At 38.0% G+C, this 19,720-nt stretch overlaps 1 protein-coding gene across 3 annotated transcripts in view; it reads right to left on the reverse strand.

Moving 5' to 3' along the window:
• The window catches only part of VPS41 (VPS41 subunit of HOPS complex), a 107,676-nt gene that overhangs the window by 47,859 nt on the left and 40,097 nt on the right, over positions 1-19,720 (reverse strand). For 2 of the 3 annotated variants that reach the window (XM_026121438.2, XM_064506588.1), the window contains exons 5-8: positions 18,740-18,814; positions 13,022-13,084; positions 11,735-11,800; positions 2,161-2,280 (exon numbers count right to left, since the gene is read on the reverse strand). In XM_026121438.2, coding sequence (XP_025977223.1) covers positions 2,161-2,280; positions 11,735-11,800; positions 13,022-13,084; positions 18,740-18,814 — 324 coding nt within the window. Of the gene's footprint in view, positions 1-2,160; positions 2,281-11,734; positions 11,801-12,572; positions 12,707-13,021; positions 13,085-18,739; positions 18,815-19,720 lie in introns of those variants that run through there. The other variant, XM_064506590.1, reaches the window with a different exon arrangement.

Below are 19,720 nucleotides of genomic sequence, written 5' to 3' on the forward strand. Positions count from 1 at the left end.
TACTGATTCGACTGTTCATAAGTCAACAAGACCAAATGTGGGGATCATGGTCTAAGCCAGGGGTTTTTTGTTTGTTTGTTTGGGTTTTTTTTTAAACCTGTATCACAAGGAGCAGTAAGTGGCCTGGGGGTGGGCAGAAACATGCAGCTAGGGATGGGCAGGGGCTTCTTTACTGATCTGAAGAACTGCAAATGTGGAAAACTCTCCTATTGGCATCTCTGAAGTTAACAGTCATTGCGGTCTCAGAAAAAACACTGTATACAGAATCTGCAATATAGAGAGCCCAGATCTCTGGCTAACATAAACAAGGAGCTTATGTTTTGTGTTTTCTAAGCTCATTTGTTAAAATGTGCTATCTTGTTTGAGCCATGTTTTAATGAAGTTGTCTTTATTAATCTTACTACTTTGTCTACAATCACGATTTTCAGATAAAAATGACACACCTTCTGTTTTTCTACAAGGCAGCAAATCTTGCATTAGGTAGACAAGCTTACTTTTAAAGTGCCCCAACACAACAGTGTACAATCCCCTACAGCTTAAGTGTGCCATTTGCATCATGAACTGAAAAGACTTCCAGAGTCACCTTTCTTCCACAAAGCAGCCAAAATCCTGTTGTTTTAATGGGAGATACGCAGCCTAATGCCTTTATGGATTTGGTCCTCAGGTCCCTCCGTATGTAAAATTCATATTCTTGGCCATGAATGACGGAGAAGGGAGTGCAGCAACAGACGCGGGTTACGTGAGCATCTGACAGCAGAATTAGGCCTTGCCTAAATAACCTGGAGCTCATCTCAGAATATCCAAGGTCTAACCAGCTCGCATACAGAGTGTCAAAACCTCCCAAAAACTCAAGAACATAAAAATTAGGTAGCTAAATGCCAAGTACATTAAGTAGCAAGGCTATATAACATTTTCTCTGAATGACTTGGGGGGGGGGGAGGGGGAAGAAAGCAATAACTCTCCCTCAACCTTGCTAGAGGAAGGAGAAAATTTTTAAAAAGTAAAGGTGGGAGGAAGGGAAAGACCAATAACCAAATATAGTAATATTTTGGAGGGCAAATGTCACTTCATTTTTCATTGAAAGATAGGCCCTGACCATGGCTTTTTGTCTCTGACAGATGGTTCTCAACATTTTATTAGTATGCTGTATTTTGATGTGGCACGTCATCTCTAGGGATAGCTCTCCTCAACTGTCCTATCTATTCCCAGCAGATTTGCCTGGAATATATATTTTAATTGTATGACTCTGAAAAGAACAAACCTTCAAAAGAGTTAACGCTATGAAGATCAAGCACTTGCCGAAGTTTCAAACCGAATGCGGTTATTAAAGTGGGGCACAAAGTCCACCTGTAACAATTTCATATAAAACTGCTTTTAAAGGAAGTAAAAAAAAAACTGCTTAAAGATATTTTAATAAATGCTTCCCTTTAGGAGGAGAACCACCCCTCAGGACGCCGGGGAGGGAGGCTAATGTTTTCAGAAGTATCTTTGTCACATTTGAAAATAAAACTCTAGAACTTAGACGTGTTACATACTTAAAATGTACCCCTCACTGCTGAGCTTCAAAATATAGACCCTGACCCATTAAATAGATATACAGTGACAGGTGAAATGCAACACTCATCATGACACTGATGGTCCCCTTTAAAATATGAATTATACTTAGAGCAAAAAGGACAGACTTTCTCCCAAGTCTTTTCTAGTGGTCTACCCAAATAAGCAGTTCTTACCATCATTTTCTGTAGCCTGCAACATTAGAAATACGTATGATAATGTCAATTCAACACAAATTACAAGATTTTTTTTAAAAAGGAGTTCACATTAGCATTACTTCCTCAGGCAGCTTGCTTCAGTGGTGAAAACTCTGCTTTACAATAGTATATAGTGGCAACCACCCTTAATGGCTGTTCGAACAGCTACTTCTCTTAAATTTTTTCAGAAGTATGTAGTCATATGGAGAACACTAAATAGCCAGGTGGAAATGCCAGCAGCGGGGTTGTCTGAAGAAAACATCTAAAACACTTTCCTTCAATGCCTTATATACTGGACTTTTCAAATGTATCATTTTTAAAGGAATAGGTAGGCAATTTACATTATTTTGAAACATTTACAAATATCGATGTAGTCCAACTTTTGCTCATTTACCAGTGACGTACTTACCATATTATTGGCCCAAGCAATTAAGTGTCCTCTCCATTTTACATTTCTTATATTTCCCTCTCCTTCATGTAAAACTGAAGGCTTCCATCTATTCATCCAACCTCTCTCATATAACAGCAACTATAAAACAGCACAAGGAGAAACATTTCTGTAAGGCAGTGCTGTATGTAAACACAGGAAGTGTTTTTTTGCTCTTACTCTGTTCTGATGCAAGGGTGGGGAAAACATATACTTACCACAAAACAAAAGCAAATACAAGCAAACGTTTTCACATACTACATTTACATTGAGAACTTTATGCATCAGAGAATTCAAGTTACTTTAATAACAACAAGCAGCCCTGCCATCAAGCTTTTCCAAAAAAGGCTAAGTATAGCTAATTCCCATTTTAAGGACAAAGAGATTAAGGAATTTAAGAACCTAAACAAACAGAGCTAGTGACAACAGTTACCTGAGAAAGCTGGTAAAGAAAGCAAACTATCTCACACTCGTCCACTGATGTGGTGATGGGATCTTTCATCCCTCCGAAAAACAGGAGACAGAAAAACTGAGTCCCATGTGTCTGGGAGTTGTCAGACAAAATTACCTAAGATCTCCGAGTACGCAGCTTTTGGCTTAGCTCCCACGTGGGACTATATGGCCTTCGATAAGGCTCTAGATATGCTGTGTATTAGTCCCACACATGCAGGCTGCACTGTACTGCAAGTGCTGCTGATTGTAAAACTTTTGTGACTGGGAATCCTGGGTTCTGCAAACAAGGACTTTAGATTATTTTAGAATATCTAAAACCATAGGATATCATGAAATGCTTTGCAACAGCAAATAAATGAACCTGAGTACCTGCAGACAGTTTGCATGACAGTCCAACTCCTTTACCAGTTTCTTTATGGTTCCAGGAAGTTATTTAACAGGATTATAACACGGATTCCCTTTGAGCGATGCAAAGGGCAGCACTTGGAGGGATACATCATGGTAAGAAGCTGAAGCTTCTGTGAAGGTTGTGTCCTAAGGTGCCAGCCCTGCCAACCTGTGCCTAAGCACAGGCATATACATGTAGACACGTGCACAACCTGAACCTCATCTCACAGGAGCACACCAGGGCTATTAAGTAGTGTAAAATTACCGCCTACCAGGACTTTCACCACATTAAGGCCTACACTGAAATCTTTTTTCATTAATACATTTCTAACATTTCACATCTGAGATCCAGCTGTACATGCTTTATTATGTATGGCTTTCCCTCCCACCCCATATTTGTACAAAGACTTCAAATGATGAGAAACGAATTGTTTAAAATAATATTTTTTTAATGAAAACCTTTTTTTTAAAAATGGCAATTATTGAGATTGCTTCTCTATCCTAGAGCCACAAGAGGGCACCAAAGGACAAATTTTCCCTCAAAGTTTAAACTAGTCACTCTCCAGGATGGTTTATCAAAGTTTTGTGTGAAGCACACTGCAGACAAACTTTTTACTTATACACATTCTGCAACTTTACCACCACCAAAATGACTCGGTGCCCTTCACAAAGCTTGCATGTACCCAGCACACCTTTTGGAGAGCCTAGGGTATTTTCTTCCCCACCTATGAAAAGGCTACTCAACCAGTCTCCCAAGGGATATGCTCTTTTAGAGCAACCAAGGCAAGGACACTGAAGCAAGGGACAGCACCCACGCTCAGGAGGCAGTGCCATCCAGAGGTGTATGTGCCTTAGCAGTCTGCTAGGTGGATGTGAAATGTGAGCAGTACTCAATTCAAACTAATTAGCTCCATGCAGAAGCAGAGAATGTCATCTAAAATTAAGTGCCATGCTGAGTCAGACTTGAGAATTATTTTATAGTTCACAAACACCTAGAGAGAGGCTTGACAGAAAAACAATTGCTACTCAGATACTTCTTTCAATATATTCCAATGCAGGTGACAGCAAATATGTAATATTTTCATCTGGACACACTGAACAAGGCTGCTAAAACTAACGTGCATGATGCGAAAGGTAAAGTTGGCTGATGTCAGTTATATTAACTGGCATTTGAAACTTTTCTGCTTATCACTAGATCATGATTTAAGTTTATTACACACAAGATTCAGAGCGAGTTTGGAATTACTCTTTTCAGGTATTTTGTTAGTTCTCATGGTTTGTCAGCAAAATGCTTTTTCATGCCTCTCTACCTGAGTAAGAAACCGCAAAGAAAAAATAAACGATCTGAGAAAGACAGGGTGAAGAAGAAAAATCCTGCTTCAGTCTACGCTTAACTATAAGAACATGCTTAATTAAATTCTTGAACGAAGGCAGTAGATGACTGCAGTCTCATACTGTTTGTAACAAAGCTGGGAAGCAACCTGGCTCACCAAAGCTCTCAAAAGTTGCCCATTTTATATCAGGTAGTGCAATAGGTCTAACACTGAAGCCAAATTACACTCAAGATTATGTATTCATAAAAAAAATTCATCTCAAGAAGTGCTTTATTAATTTATCTGCAATGGAATTATCTGCTTTTTTCTGACATACAATGTAATTTATTTACTATGTCTTACAACAGTGACACTTGGAAACCGAGTTACTGAACACAGAACTTAGCTACATGTTTCAAAGCTGCTATCCACTGAACGCATTTCTCTCAAAAGACGCAGGCTAAGTTATTTCTTAGTCTTCCATTCTGTCTTCATATTGAAATGTTTATCGCACCAGAAAGCCATTTAAAACTTCAACAGAAGCTAGACACATAACAAAAAACCCCAGTGTTTCTGGAAGGACTCCTCTTACTGCCTCCCTTTCTTTTTGGTAGGGGAAAAATATTTTAGGGCTTTATTTCCCATAAATCCCATGTTTTGGCAGTCAGCATTCACAGTACTTATATTTCAACAGCAGCTGCAAAATGACTTTCCTGCATTCTCTGCAATACAGTTTGTATCTTCTTCTTTTTGATCTCCTCTGGCAAATCTTTCTTGTCCTTTGTTGAAACACAGTAATGCTTAAAACACTTTCAGCACCTCTTGCATGTACAGCAACACGATAATATAGGTACAATAACATAAACTGAACCTTGATTTCAATGCTCCCCACCCACACTTCTTGATAGTACATTGCAATCTTCCAATAGTTCACTACTGAAATTATTCTGCAGGTCTTCATAACTGCTTATGCTCAGAAAACAGATCATTAAAAGAACAGACACACTGAAATGTATGACACAAGGTTGATGCAGGACAATTTTTGATTTAAAGAACAAGTTGATATAGTTCACTTGGATCAGTGAATACATCTCTAAGTATCTTTCACTACCAGTAGTTTAGCCTCCTCAGAGAGAGCTCAGAAGGCTATTTGTAGAGTGTGTCCAGTAAAGAGACTAGACTAGTGCTTGGATTGAATGGAGCCTCTCCTGCAATTAGCATTAACACTAATTACACGTAATCCCAGGCTTTAAATTACATAGAGGAACTCTCAGTCCACTTAACAGAGAGGCCAAGGACTGCAGCTTTGGTAGTGTCAATAGGGTGAAATAATTCAAATTAAGTTTTACCCCACCCCCAAATACCCCTTCAAAACACTGAAATAAAATAATTCTCACACAGCATGAAGTTTCAAAGGAAACATGCTTTTACTGAAGCACCATGCATGCCACCACGCATGCAAAACATTTCCCTTGCCTTTTACTCCCCACAATCTCTTTGTTTCAGTGTAGCGCCTTCTTCCTAAAGATATGAGTTCTGCAACAATTGATGCAAAGAAAGAAAAAGGTTGAGACTTTCAAATTTTTACGTGTAGTCATCCTTTCTTTCCCTATTGCAACACTCATGTTAGTTTTCACATTCAGCCAAATAAAACCTCTCTATATTTACTCGTCCTATTCTTTGTTTGCCTGAATGCAAAGATGTGCCTACCTGTGGTGTCTGTTGTGCTTTCGGCACCTGTTTCACCAACTCTCTCCTCAGTCAGGCAGGACCACAAAAACCTAACATGACTGTCATGGTTGCAAGCGATCAGTATACATACATATTGTTTTAATAATAAAACCAGCCATGTTTACTGGCACAGCCAAGATTAACAGATAACAGAGTAACCCAGAACAGCATGCCATGTGAAGACTTACTAATTCTGCATTCATAGGAAACTACATAGCAACAAGAAAAATTATCACTTGTGTTTGGACTAGGACTGGCCTGCATGAGTTCAAATGAGGCAGAGGCTACTGTGCGCCTTAAGTTTTCAACTGAAGGTGGGCAACCAAAATATTGGCAAGACATTGTTGGCACAAAGCTCTGTGGTTTGAAGAGTTGAGAAGGGGAGGAAAAGAGAGGCAGCAGCAGAAGTCAAGGGAGATCAAGCAAGGACTTTGAAAGTCTGGCAGGCAGAGACAAACTTTCACACATTTCATATACTTCGATCCTCTTTGCTTGCCACCTCAGACATGAAAAAAAGTCTTCCATCAGACGTTTGCAAAACACCCAACCGTAGATTATATTCAGACAGGAATACAATTCATTCTCTCTTTACCCAAAGAAAATTTGTCCCTTACAGCACAAGGAGAATATTTTGTTTTTCAGGATAAAGTGCACATCTGTTAAACACAGTCAAACATCTGCTTATTAAGCAAAGAGCACATCATTATAGATCAAAGTCTCATTTTTTGAATAATACAGGATACATCCAGGCATCATACATCACAAGAAGCAAATCGTAGACCTGTACTACTGTGGCTTGCTTGCTGCTACAGTTTGTTTCCTGTTTATGGTAAATTATCCAATGCATGCACAGAAATTGCGTTAGCATTTACTCTTTCTTCACTTAAACCGGACCTTTGAGTATTTACTGACTGACATTTTATAGCTTACAAAGCAATCTGCCTTTCTTGTCTGGTACTCTTCTACCCAATGTAATGCCAAACAGCTGACTATCTGCTTTCTAAAAATGGACTGTGCTGCAAACAGCATCCTGACAATTTAATAATTTGTCAAAGTAGTCCAACCAGTTATTATGAAGTACATATCATAGGGTTCAGAGGTAAAGGTCATCTACTTACTCACAAAGCAAAGTGCATCTGCTGACACTAAAAAGCAAACAATTAAAAAAAAAAACCCACAAACCGGATACATTCCCTGGCACACTTGACTTTAACATACAAATTCCACTGCCCGTAACAGCAGCTGCCATTGCACAAGAATGCTATTTCTCTTCCTGCTTGTGCATTGTTCAGGATTGCTGTTCTTTCAATGTATATGAAGTTGTTCTACCTGGAGTGGAAAAGAATTTAGAATAACTTCTTTCGTGTCTCAGGCAGGAGACACTGTGAGTCCTGCCCAGGATCCCAACACTAAAATTCTACTTTAGATTTAAATATTAAATTTGCCTCAGGCAACACTAAATTCTATCTTCTTTTATAACACACAAGAAGGACTCTAATGTTTAAACATGGACATCTACATGCTCAGATAGTAATTCTGGGAGGATAAACGGGAACAAACAAATGTCTTGAGGCATATCTGCATTTTAAAACTGATTTTCATAGTGTATCTTCTCCAGAAATACAGACCCACTCTCTCTATATATACATATATAATCATATACAATAATATATTTAATATATCATGCATATGTATATATAGATACAGATGCAACAGCTCAGTCATGGGTCAAATTTTTCACATCTATCCCAACTCCTTAACCCTTAAAATCCAGCTTATTAAAAATGTTTCAAATTGGATACTCAAATCAACAGTTATTATGAAAAACCCATGCCCCAGGCAAAGTAGGAGCCCCATCCTTTAAGATGCTGAATATCCTGCTCTCAAACTAGCTTCAGAATTCATTTCCCGAGTTGTGCCGGATTCCCACTACTGCGCTTGGTAGAAGTCCCCCTCACAAAAAACCTTAATTAACATACATTCAGCAGAGTGACTCAATCACTCCAGAAGATTCACCCTCCCACAAATATTATTACAAAAACATTCATGTCTAGTTCTTGATATTAATCAAAACATGAAATAAAAAACCTCATCAATGCCTCTGTGAAGAAAGGAATCTGCTCTCCTAAGTTATCTTTACCTAAGATGCAGTAACCAATACCTTGGTTTTGGAACTTTGGTATCCTTCAATCTTCCCTCTTTGTTGGTTTTACCTCTTTAACCCTCTGAATATAATGGACACTTGCACTGTGCAATAACACTCATTTAGTTGATATGTTGGGAAAGACCAGTATTCTAAGGGTTAAGTAAAGAAAACCTTTATTGCAGCTTTACCACCCTCATTTAGCTAGCTTTTACCCTGTTATTTTTTAAGATTAGATCCTTTTTTAAAAGGTAGAAGGTTATGGCCTTCAATAGCATGGTATTTGTTTTTTCCCTATCTTTGAAGCTCTACTGTCTGCTCTGGACAGGAATGCCCTGTTATTTACAATATAAAGTATTATTATTGCAGGGTTACCATCATCTGCCAAGGCATCACAATGGTGCTATAGTTAATTACAGAGATAAGGAAGAGGGGAGTGAGGGAGTGCTTCTTTTCAGTACAGTACCCATTGCTTCCCACCGCGCTCATGCCAACATTTCTGCAATACCTGCCTTTTTTTCTAGGCACACATAACACTCATCCATTGAAAAAAGTAAGGGGGGGGGGGGAAAGCTTTTAAAGGCAAAAATAGAAGGCCCAATAATATCCCAAGTTTAATGAAAGTTCTTTACTTATAAAAACAAATGCTTTAATAAGCAAACATTTTTAATTGGTTAATTAGCTCATAATACAATTAAACCTCTTGAAGGACTCTAGCCCATGCCTAGTTAGGTAACCATATAAACAGATGCATAGTTTAACATAAGTAAAGTTAAACTTCCAACAATCTAATGATCTAAATGGTTCCCCTGGGAATCACTGTTCTTAAGCCAGCTTTAGGTCAGGCTGCATTTCCAAGACGTGGTAAATCTCAGGATCATACAACAATTCAAGCAAGCTCCAAACATCTTCCAGTGTTTGGAACGAAAAGCCCTATCACACATCTCCAAGGCACATTGGTGAGCATGTCTCTGCCCCTCAGTTATGAGGAACTGTTTTTCTCTCAAAAAGATTAACCAGGTGGTAATTTACAGTTATAGGCCCAATTCATGAAAGTACTAGTATTAAAGGATCCTACTCAGGCAGACGCTTGGCTATAAAATTAACAGATTTAAGCAGATTTTAAGTGCTCTCTTGAGATGAGACAAAATGCTATTAAAGTTGGTGTGTGGTGCATGTTCTTGCTTTCTGTGTGCATGTGTGGTTTGGGCTCTTTGATTTGTTTTACTATAAACCAAAATCAGCATGAAATTCAAGAAACCAAGAATGTCCTTCTCATCTTCTGAAACAAAAATGTTGGTAGTGCAACTGGAGGGGATTGAGTAAGTGTCCCTATTCCATGCAAGGCCTTCCTTGAAGTGCTGAATCTCTGCTCAAGTAATCTTAGCAAATTATTTTAAAAATACAACTTAAAATGATGAAATGCAAATTGCTACTATCTCCAGAACACCAAAGAAACCAAAGATGCATCCCGCACCATTTGAGCAAGCAGTTCACACCCTTTATGCTCAGGCAGAGCACATTGCGTAAGGGTCACGAGTAAAGTTTTTCTCCTTAAGACTGCCCGAAAATGAGAGGCAGCCTCATTTCCATAGTAGCATCACAACCCAGAAGAGCTCAGCCTTCCTGCAGCTTGTGTTCACTGCTGTCCCTGTTTCTGTGTGGGTGGGTGAAGACAGCCAGGATGCCTCCAACAGCTGCTGGCTATAAGACAGCTGAAGTCACTGTATCCATGCAAAGGCTAAATGCACAGAGACCTCGGGAGCCACCGAGGTCCCAGCCACCTACCCGGAGATGCTCACACAACCGCATGACCTGGAAGCAAAGGGCAAGGTGGTTGAGGTATGCAGCCCAAGGAGGTCTGCTTATGGCCCCCTTTTCCTCTCTTGTAGACCCACTTCCTGCTGTCCCCACATAACTTTTTGGCTTTATATTTAAGGAGAGAGATGAATAAAAAGCAGGGATGTTTTTCAAGGCCTTTTCAGAAAAAATATCTTAGATAAATAAATAGGTAGAATTCAACTTTCTGAATTTTCACAAAGCATTTTGTTGTTATACAGGCATATACATTTTTTTTGGCAGAGAGGACAGAAGCAGAAGGGCTTCTACCACAAGCCAAGAGGTTTTGTTTGTTGGTTTTATGTATCAATAAAATCAAGTTACAGGTGCCAAGAGACTTATTTCAATGCTAAATACCTTATGTTAAGACGTCAATTAAAGTTTTCCTGAAAAGGAAAGTTCCTCAGCCAAGAAAAAAAAAAAAAAGAAAAAAAAAAGAATGCATTAAGAATGAGTATACCATTCCTCAGAGGACAGAATATAAAACAACCTGTCAAGTAATCAAAGATAACCAAAGAGAATGTGTTAACTCCCTGATGCTTTTCTCTGTTCAGCATCAGGTGAATCCAAGTTCTTTTACAACCTGATGGAGCCCTCTTCTATTAATTCCTTCCTTTTCTCTTTCCATGCCACTTTTTTCAGTACTAAAAAGCTTCACAAACTTGTGGCTGAGAAAGACATACATTGACTGTGCATTATTTTAAGGACAACACCAACTCCGACCAGCCAGCAAAAGCTGTCAAACACACACTATCTTTTGAAAAACAGCTATTCTTCAAAACACATGGAACTGTTAATGAGAATTAAGTTGAATCCAGCACTAGAAGTCAGTACTTCTTACACGCTGGTAAGGGAGATCCAGCGCATTCAGTTTGGTGAGTCTACAAGCGAGCATTGATCATCCTTAATTCATAAGAGAAGGCAACAGTGAAATTCCATGAATTCAAGAAAGTCTTCCAAATCAAATTTTGTTTATTTTTGGTCAAAATATAAAGTGTGACATAAGATACTTTTAGGGCCTTGAAGTGTCAGTACTCTAGAAGTCAGAAATCTCACGCTACACCAACACAGTAATGCACGTTTAAAAGAGCAAACTGCCCCAAACCAAAAGTTTTGTCCTACAAATACAGCTACCTGGGCAAGCAGACTTTAGAATAGAGTTTGCACTTTTTACCCAGAACCAGCAATAACATGCTTCCCTGAATTACTAAAAAACACCAAACAAGATCTGATTCAGATACCTGGGATTGTTTACATTAACAAACAACGTAAGGCCAAAAAAAAAAATACCAAAACAAAACCATATATAGTAAGAGATCTGCATTAAGGTCTAGCTTCTGTTCCCACTTCAACAAATTGAATAGGATGGAGAAAATCTGGCATAGGAAAATGCAAATGACTTCTGCCAGAATATGAAGACAACAGTATTTCATTCTCAAGCTCAGGGGGTTTTTTTGTTGTTTTTTTTGTTGTTATTTTTTTTTACAGCTTTTATTTAAACATAGAAAATGCACTATTTTCTCTGGAATTAATTTTTAATAAATGAGAATGTTTTGGAATACAAGGCATAATTAGAAGGGAAAACACACAATTTTTTCCTTCCATGTTTAAAATCATAGATACCATTTTCTGAGTTGTTTTGAAAAGCTGGTTAAAGACAGACTAAGTTCATTAGACTATGACTGCTTACCTTTTTTCCTCCCGTTACAAATTGCTTGAAGTGAGATCTTACAAAGTGAGGATGAACAGCAACAATCTGAGTATAAAGTGGAGGGTGGAGGGGAGAAAGAGGATTATGGTTGAAATACAACTTCACTTGTCACAGGGAGGACTGCATCAATTTTTAAACTAGATAACCCTTTGTCAAATATCAAATATTACAACCAAATTCTGCCTCTGAAGCAGAACCCAACTCTTTCAGACATCTCAGTTTATTTTTTAGTCCCACTGCCTTTTCCCAGAAAAAAAGAAAAACCTCCACATTGTAGGACACGAGCCTGACATTCAGGGTCATGCTACACAAGAAAACTACAGCCCAGCAAGCAACAGAATTAGGGCTGTACAGTATGAGACCGTAGGTAGCAAGCATGGATTGAGTAAGTTTTCCTTGGCACCTGCCTAGAAAATACGTATTCCAGTATTGTCACATGACAATCTCAGGTATTGTCACACAGCTTGGAATAGCTTCTTTACCTTCCTCACACCCTAACTGATCAACTGGGCATGGCTTGTTGAATCACAGAGCCAAAAAAGGCTTTGTGTGACGTGTCAAGTGTCGGAGACATAGTTGTAACAGCAGTAAGGCAGCAGGAGCCAAGTGAGCTGCCTCTGACATGTGTGAAAACTTAATGAGCTTATTCCTTTTCCCCAACAGCAGCAGCAGCATGGAAGACCTCAAACAGCAAAATTAAATAATTTCTGCACACCACCTTTTCTCCTGCAAGAAAAGTTTCTTGTTAAAAAAAAAACTTAGATCTTCCTATATGCCTACTAGAAGTGCTTTTTAACAGCCAGACAAGACCACTCACTTATCTCTAGCAGAGCAGAAGTGAAGTTTTCCCCTCACACAGAGTACATGAGCACTGCTGCCCACTGCTTTTTCCCAGGATAGGTGTAACTGATATGAATTGGTTGCAAAATATTGACCCCAGAGCTGGCAGAACCCTCAGAATCTATATCACAGATCTATAAAGAGAGAAATATGTTGAGACAGGTAACAGCTGAAACAGGACAGTTTCTCTTTCACTTTGCCTTTTGTATTTGAAAACTCAGTAATTCTTTTTACAAAACCTGGATCAGCTTTCTTCCAACCTAACCAGATCAAAAGCGTTTATATTGAGATAGATAACTATTTTCTAGTGACTTGAATAACATCACAACAAAGCAGTATTCCTCCCTCTCATTTAGTTTCAGTGCAACCTTTCCGTTATTAAAGACAGCAACAACACAATTACTAAAGATTAAAACAAGGACTTACTTTAATAGGACAGTCAAATGTTTCATGAAACTCTTCTGCTGAATATAATCCAAACACCTGCACCTAAAGAAGTATTAAAACAAAAACAAGAAAAAGAAAGAAAGAATTTACCTAATAACCACTTGACAATTGAAAGGTGAATGCAATTCCCTCACAAAGAAAAGTCAGGTTTAACAATTCGAAGTTAATTGAAACTTCTCTGGATTCTAGGATGGTAGATCTTTAAATATCTTCAGCAGTGCAAAAGTATTTAACTTTTTTTTCCTCCCCAAACACTGCAAGAACTAAGAGTTCCTTTGCTTTAGGCCCATCAGATCTGTTTAACAGACACTAATCTAAGTAAGGTATGAGCAACACAGGAACATTCAGGGAAAGTAAATTAAAAGCTTTTCCTTTCTGAGAAGGAACTGGAAAGATTTTTTTTCCCCAAGCAATACAGAGACGTTTCAAGGAAGCTGCGCATAATGTTTTATATAGGAAAAAAAAATTGTGACAATAAAGCAAAACTAGCTTGAAAATCAAGCCCCATATTTTCTTTGGCATCCTCCCCTCCTCCCAAATCCATTCAGTGCTATTTTATTTTATTCCATGACCACTGGGAATGTCTGTCTTTGAAGAATCCTCCCTTCTCATCGATGTTGATGTTTCAGTACATTTAATAGTCAGCATTGCAATTGTAACCATAGGCCATCAGAATATCTTTCTACCAGAATTAATCCCCCTGAAGAAGGTTCAACATAAAGTATGTTTCAGCTGTCAAGGGAATTAACAGATTTTTAAATGCTTTCTTCTTTTTAATTACAAAAGATGTGATAAGGTATGAAGTGTAGTAATAAGGTATGAAGTGTAAGAAATGTCATTAGACTTCTTAGACCCTAGAATAGTGCTTCTCAGGCTTTTTGCAAGCACAGTCCTCTTTTAGGCTCATGTATCTTTGTGAAACATCACCTTCCCTTTCCTGTTTTTCAGATGAGATAGTGACAGCTCAGCTTCTCCAGAGTTTAGGAGTAAAAAAAGGCCACAGTTTTCTCCCAAAGATTTATGGCCATGAATTAGTAACAGATTTACTAATTATGATTTCCACAAACAATAATAACTGGCTTGCTTTTTAACATGATTTTAAGAGACTTCCACCCACTCTCAGAAGTTGTTGCATCCTCACCTGGAACACAGTCAGCCCAGCAGCAATGGACACTACTGGGGGGAGAAGAGAGGGAAAAAGATGGCCCTGTACACCATGGAGTGCACCAGGAAAAAATGTATCTGGCAGCAAGTTTGTTTTCAAAAGTTCTTACACAGATTTAATCATTCAGCCCTATTTTCTGGGAAAGGTAATCCTTTCACTAAATTCTGGTCTCCATGTTCAAGAAAAACAAAACACAATACAAGACACACTCAAAGATCTGCAGAACAAAGCCAGAAAGTACCAGTAATAGGCCACAGAATAAGACTTAATGTCTCTATGGAAAGATCAATTCTGCTATCACTGGACAAAAACCTACAGAATTCCTGCAGAGAGCCAAGGAGACAGTGCAAAAAATTAGACCTCAGGTAAGCTACAAGATGAACCCTCTTCCCCCCCAACGCCCAAAGTGTACGAAGCCACATCTCAGTGAGGAATTAAACCATCCTGCTCAAAGCTCAGCAGTCTCAGTGAAGTGAAGAAACCTTTCAAAACACCTCAACTCCCTTTCAAGTTTGTCTCCTGGATAAATTTAATAAGCAGCATTATCAACTTTATCCGTTACTCATTAGTGAATATACAGTCTCTAACAACGTGCTTCAAAAATAGTGCTGCACGCACTGAACAGGGCTGAGCTACTGCTCCAAAGGCTTTGGCGGGGGCAGGGGGTGGAAATCAATATTTGGAGACAGTGAGAAACATCGCAAAGCTGTGATTATGTAAGCCAACCAAAGGGTTATATTTGAGTTCAGCCTGGCTGCAAGCCTAGAAAACCTTTGGGCTGATGTCTAGAGGATTTTGTTTTCTGGGTTTTTGTTTTCATCAATTGGCACAGTACACCCAATGCAACAGACTAAAAATAAGACACAGAGGTAAGAAAGGAGGAAGAAAGAAAAGTAAGTGTGGTTAAAACACAAGACTCTCTATGATCCATAAAATCAACCTGCTCAAAAACAACAAAAAATTGCCTCTCAAATTAAAACCAATTAATCAAAATTAACATTAGCAACAGTTCTTTCAACATTTTCATAATATAGCATGGGGTATAGCAAAATGATGTTTCTTTAAGAGTCTGGAAACAAAATGGAGCCAGTTAACAGAAGAGGAAAAACAACTAAGCATAAAATACATGTTATCATGTTTACTCTAGAGACACCATAACAGTTTATTACTTCTTAATGTCTTTTATTCTACAGAGAGAAAGTGATTCTTTTGATATTACAAAGCTGTATTGGATTTATCCATTTCTACTTTCTATCTCCACTCAGATCATGATGTTTTTGGGTAGCTGGAAAAGGATTTCATGACGGGAGTCTTTTTGTCAGTTTTCTCCATTTTGTCAGTTCTCTCCAATTTTAATTATCCAGTATCCAACCAATTCAGTGCATCTAGACGTTGTTTCTTTGCTTCCACATGTGAAAGAGGCAGCCGAATTTTTGGTGATCAAAACCTCGGGAAGACAAATACATTCTATCCAAGAGTCACATTTTTTGAAATGTATGGAATTCAGTACTTCATGGATATTCTTAATAAATGTTATTACAGGCATGAAATGTGACACTAAAATACATAAGAACAAATCTGTTTTCAAAATAATATTTCTTTTTGTAGAAAATATATATTTCTTTTTGTAGAAAAAGTTACAAGCCAATAACGGTGCAACTTATATTACTATTATGTAATGATTTAATAGTGCTTTAGTGGAATTGAGAGTCAGACCCAGGTATTTCCTCACAGTCTACAAGTAGGCACAAATGCAAAAACAAACCTAAATAATAATTTTAAAAAAATCTCAATTCTGAAGCTGCAAATGTGCTAGTCTTTTCTAGCACCAGCATCTCCTCTCATACCTTAATATTTCAACATCTAGCCATTTTCCCCAGCCAGTGGGCCACCCCTGTCCAGTTACAGTTGAAGACACCAAAGTGGTGGTGGAGTTTTTGACTTTTTGACTGTTCCTTTAATGCAGATGGTGACCAGCTGCAGAGTCCATTGTCAAGGAACATCTTCCAAGAACCGACTTTGCAGTAAAGCTGCAAGTGGTTGACAAGACACTAGCTGGCCAAGTATGATACACAGGTACCAGGCTGACATTAGGTCTGGACACTGCCTGACAAGAAAAGGGTTAGAGAATTTCGCTGTGTTCATTGACTTCTATGCCCTCTCAGTCCATATAGCTAGTCCAATTCTACTTTGAGTGTAGGAAAAGAAAAAGATAAAAAAAACAATACAGAAGAATAGATATGAGCAAGGTAGTTCTCATCATAAAGGCTTCCTTCAAGGAGACAAATTGTTTCCATCTTCCTCATATTGGATACATTCTGATATGGCAAAATATACAAATTTTTACAGTGGTCTAGAGGATACACCTTCATTAATTCATAGAAAACACTGTATAAACCTATTTGGCTCAAAATTCACAGGCTTTTTTATTATATCCTTTTTTGTTTGAAACTTATTTAACAAAACTAAACTGTTTCACTTTGGGGGGGAGGGAGTCACTATTTCTAGCTATTTATCTGAGTGAGTGATAACCCTGCAACCACTTGTACAACTGTTTTAATTTTTTTACAACACAAAAACTGCCATTGGAGCAAGTAAGCAGACACATGGGGTGTGAAGTTACCACTCAGAACCTGGAAGTGCTACATTGTCTGGCCAGGATTTTCTGCCATTCTTATGCAGTAGCACAACATACAAATATTTGTTTTCACCCATTTTTTGCCTGGATTCTTTCAGAGACACACACCTTTCTGGGTCAAGGGGAAAAGTCTAACTTCTAAAACACCCAGATCTTTCAAATCTCCAGATGCACTTTTCAGTGTAAAATATGGTGAGGCAGCAATGTCCCTAGACTTTAAGAGAAGAAAGTATGATTAATATTGTACTTGTGATTCTCCATCCAGCCTTGAATCCCCAGTCCTGTATCAGAAACATCAGAATTAGCTCTTGTTTGGGGAAAAAAAGTTTAGACTGCTTTGTTAAGGTCACCTACTGGACCCACAGTAGCTACTTCACTAATTAAAGACAGAATTTGTCATTTAAAGTAATAGTGTTATGTCCTTTTCAAATACAGTCACACCAGAGTAAAGATTATGCCTTTTCGCACATTCCTAAAATCAATATGAATTTTTAACATTAACTTATTGTATGAAAAATGTGTGTGGCTTGCAGTCTCACTGCAATGTATATATTTCAAGCCAGTAATCCAGTCACATCTGAGCAGCATAAAAAGCACTTGTCCCCCCCACCCCCTTCAAACATCCAGACCAACAATGCTAGCTCAACATTTTTTATTACCTTACACAATTACTGATCCTTCCCTTATCTTGCTTAGACAATTACGTTACTCTTGCTGCATTTCTCACAGGCCGTAAAATTCTACAACCCACTTTGATAGGCACTAGTATCCCAATTACTGTGTCAAGATACTGACATCAAGATATCTTTGAGAAACAAAAGGCTTGGAAACATAAACTGGCTCTCTGCCTGTTGAGGAAAAAAAAATGCCACCTTATCTTGGAAGGAAATAGCAAATGCATACAGTCTAAAGGGGCTGTTTTCCCATTTTGCCTACTGCAAGATCCAGTTTTAGTTTTAATTTATAGAACTTTCATTGAATGGAATAGATACATTAGGATCACCAACACCCAGCCTCCCCCCAAGTCTACTCTGTAAAAAATTTTCTACTCAGCAAGTCAGATGTATACTGAGAAATGATTTAAACCATTTTTACTGTACTGTGTTTGTCTATGAGCATTATATTCAAAAATAAGCTTAAATACACCCTGTGCATTAGAATTTGTTCATCACAAACCAACATTAGAAAAGACTACCATCGACTTAAAAACAAAAAAGACATTCTTATAAGTGGAAAATCAATCACCAAAACCACTAAATGTCACAGCTCAACATTTCAGAGCAGCACTGATAATTGTTAGTTATACACTGCACAAATGATGTATGTCCTCAGTCAAGGAAGTAGGTCCCAGTTTTTTAGGAAACTGTACATATATTGATTTTACATTTATTTAATGTGGCTGTTGTAAGACACTTTATTCTTCTGATAAACTATGATTGCTTATCAAAAGATTCTATAATTCAAGAGAAACATTCATAACGTGTGTAAAAATGAAAACCACCAGCCCACAGAAATCATGCCCACAAAATCCAATTTTGTGGATTTATAGCAGAAAAGCATTAAACTACTGTCTTGCTGGAACAGCAGACTAGTCACTGAAGTATAACTGGCACAGCAGTAATGATTAAGGTGACATGTCCTCCTGCCACAGCTGTTAATCAGCTTAATACCAGTTACATTATTGACATTCTTGTAATTACTTTTCTTATGGCACATTTGTGTAAAATATACTTGACTTAAATTTTGAGTATCCAAAGGTGAGCCCAGTCCCCAAAATGGATGGTCAAAATGGTGTTAAGTGTAGGAATTAGCTCCACAGGTATCACCATTATCTGAAGTTGAATACTGAGGACTACTTCCCCCCTCATTAAACATATAAATTATTTAGTTGTACCTTGCCATCTTCTGAGCATACACCCATGTGTTCTCCACTTTCATCCAGGCTGATCTGATTTATCTTCACTGGGCTCTACAAAAAAGAAAAAAAAATGCAAGCTTTTAAAGTTAAATCAACAATTGTATGCGTTAATCCCCTCAGTCTTGAGATCTATGTATTAAAAGCTACACAATCTTTAGTTGCATGAATCCAAAAATCATAGCATAGGTATTTCTATAATAATGCCAAAACACAGCCTTATTTCCAGCCTTTTGCCTAAGCCAGAAACTGGACAATTTTTCCAGCAACTTGCTTGAAGGATTTGGAGCCATTATGAAGTGCCATGCTCCTAAAACTCAAGAATTTGACCCTGCGTACCACAGCTATTCATTAGGAACCTCTCCCACTATCAAAATGCAGCATAAAACATGCTACCCATGGAGGCATCAAAAATAACTGAAAATTCTGCTGGTTTGGTCTGATGGTGAGACTGGTAATTATTTCTTCCAGCAAATCCCTTTTCTAGCCTTCATTTTTGCCTCTAACAGTGTTTACAGATGCTAGTATAGAAAATATCATAGTGTAACATAGGTGTAGTCATTCTTAGACAAATATCGAGATAAGCCTCAAGGCTGCACCAGTTTAATAAATTTTAGTTTTCCTCATCCATTTAAGATATTCTTTTGGTTCTAACCTACAGGATTATATAGCATCTGTCACTGTTTACTTTAACCTAAATGTCTATCCTTACATTAAACAGTGAGGACTAACTTAAAAACTATTTGAGTGATGCTATGCATATTCTCCCATGAATAAAAACCCACCCAATTATATTCAAGTACCAAGAACCTTAACTGTCATGATCCTGATTTCATTTTCTGTAACAGACACCTCATCATTTCAAGCATCATTGAAGGATCTTCACCCAAGTAAATCTGTTTTACATATATAAGAACAACATTTTAAACTCTCGTAAGATTTTTGAATGGACTGCACCAC

Source organism: Dromaius novaehollandiae, chromosome 2 (assembly GCF_036370855.1).
Source record: "Dromaius novaehollandiae isolate bDroNov1 chromosome 2, bDroNov1.hap1, whole genome shotgun sequence".
Lineage (NCBI taxonomy): Eukaryota > Metazoa > Chordata > Aves > Casuariiformes > Dromaiidae > Dromaius > Dromaius novaehollandiae.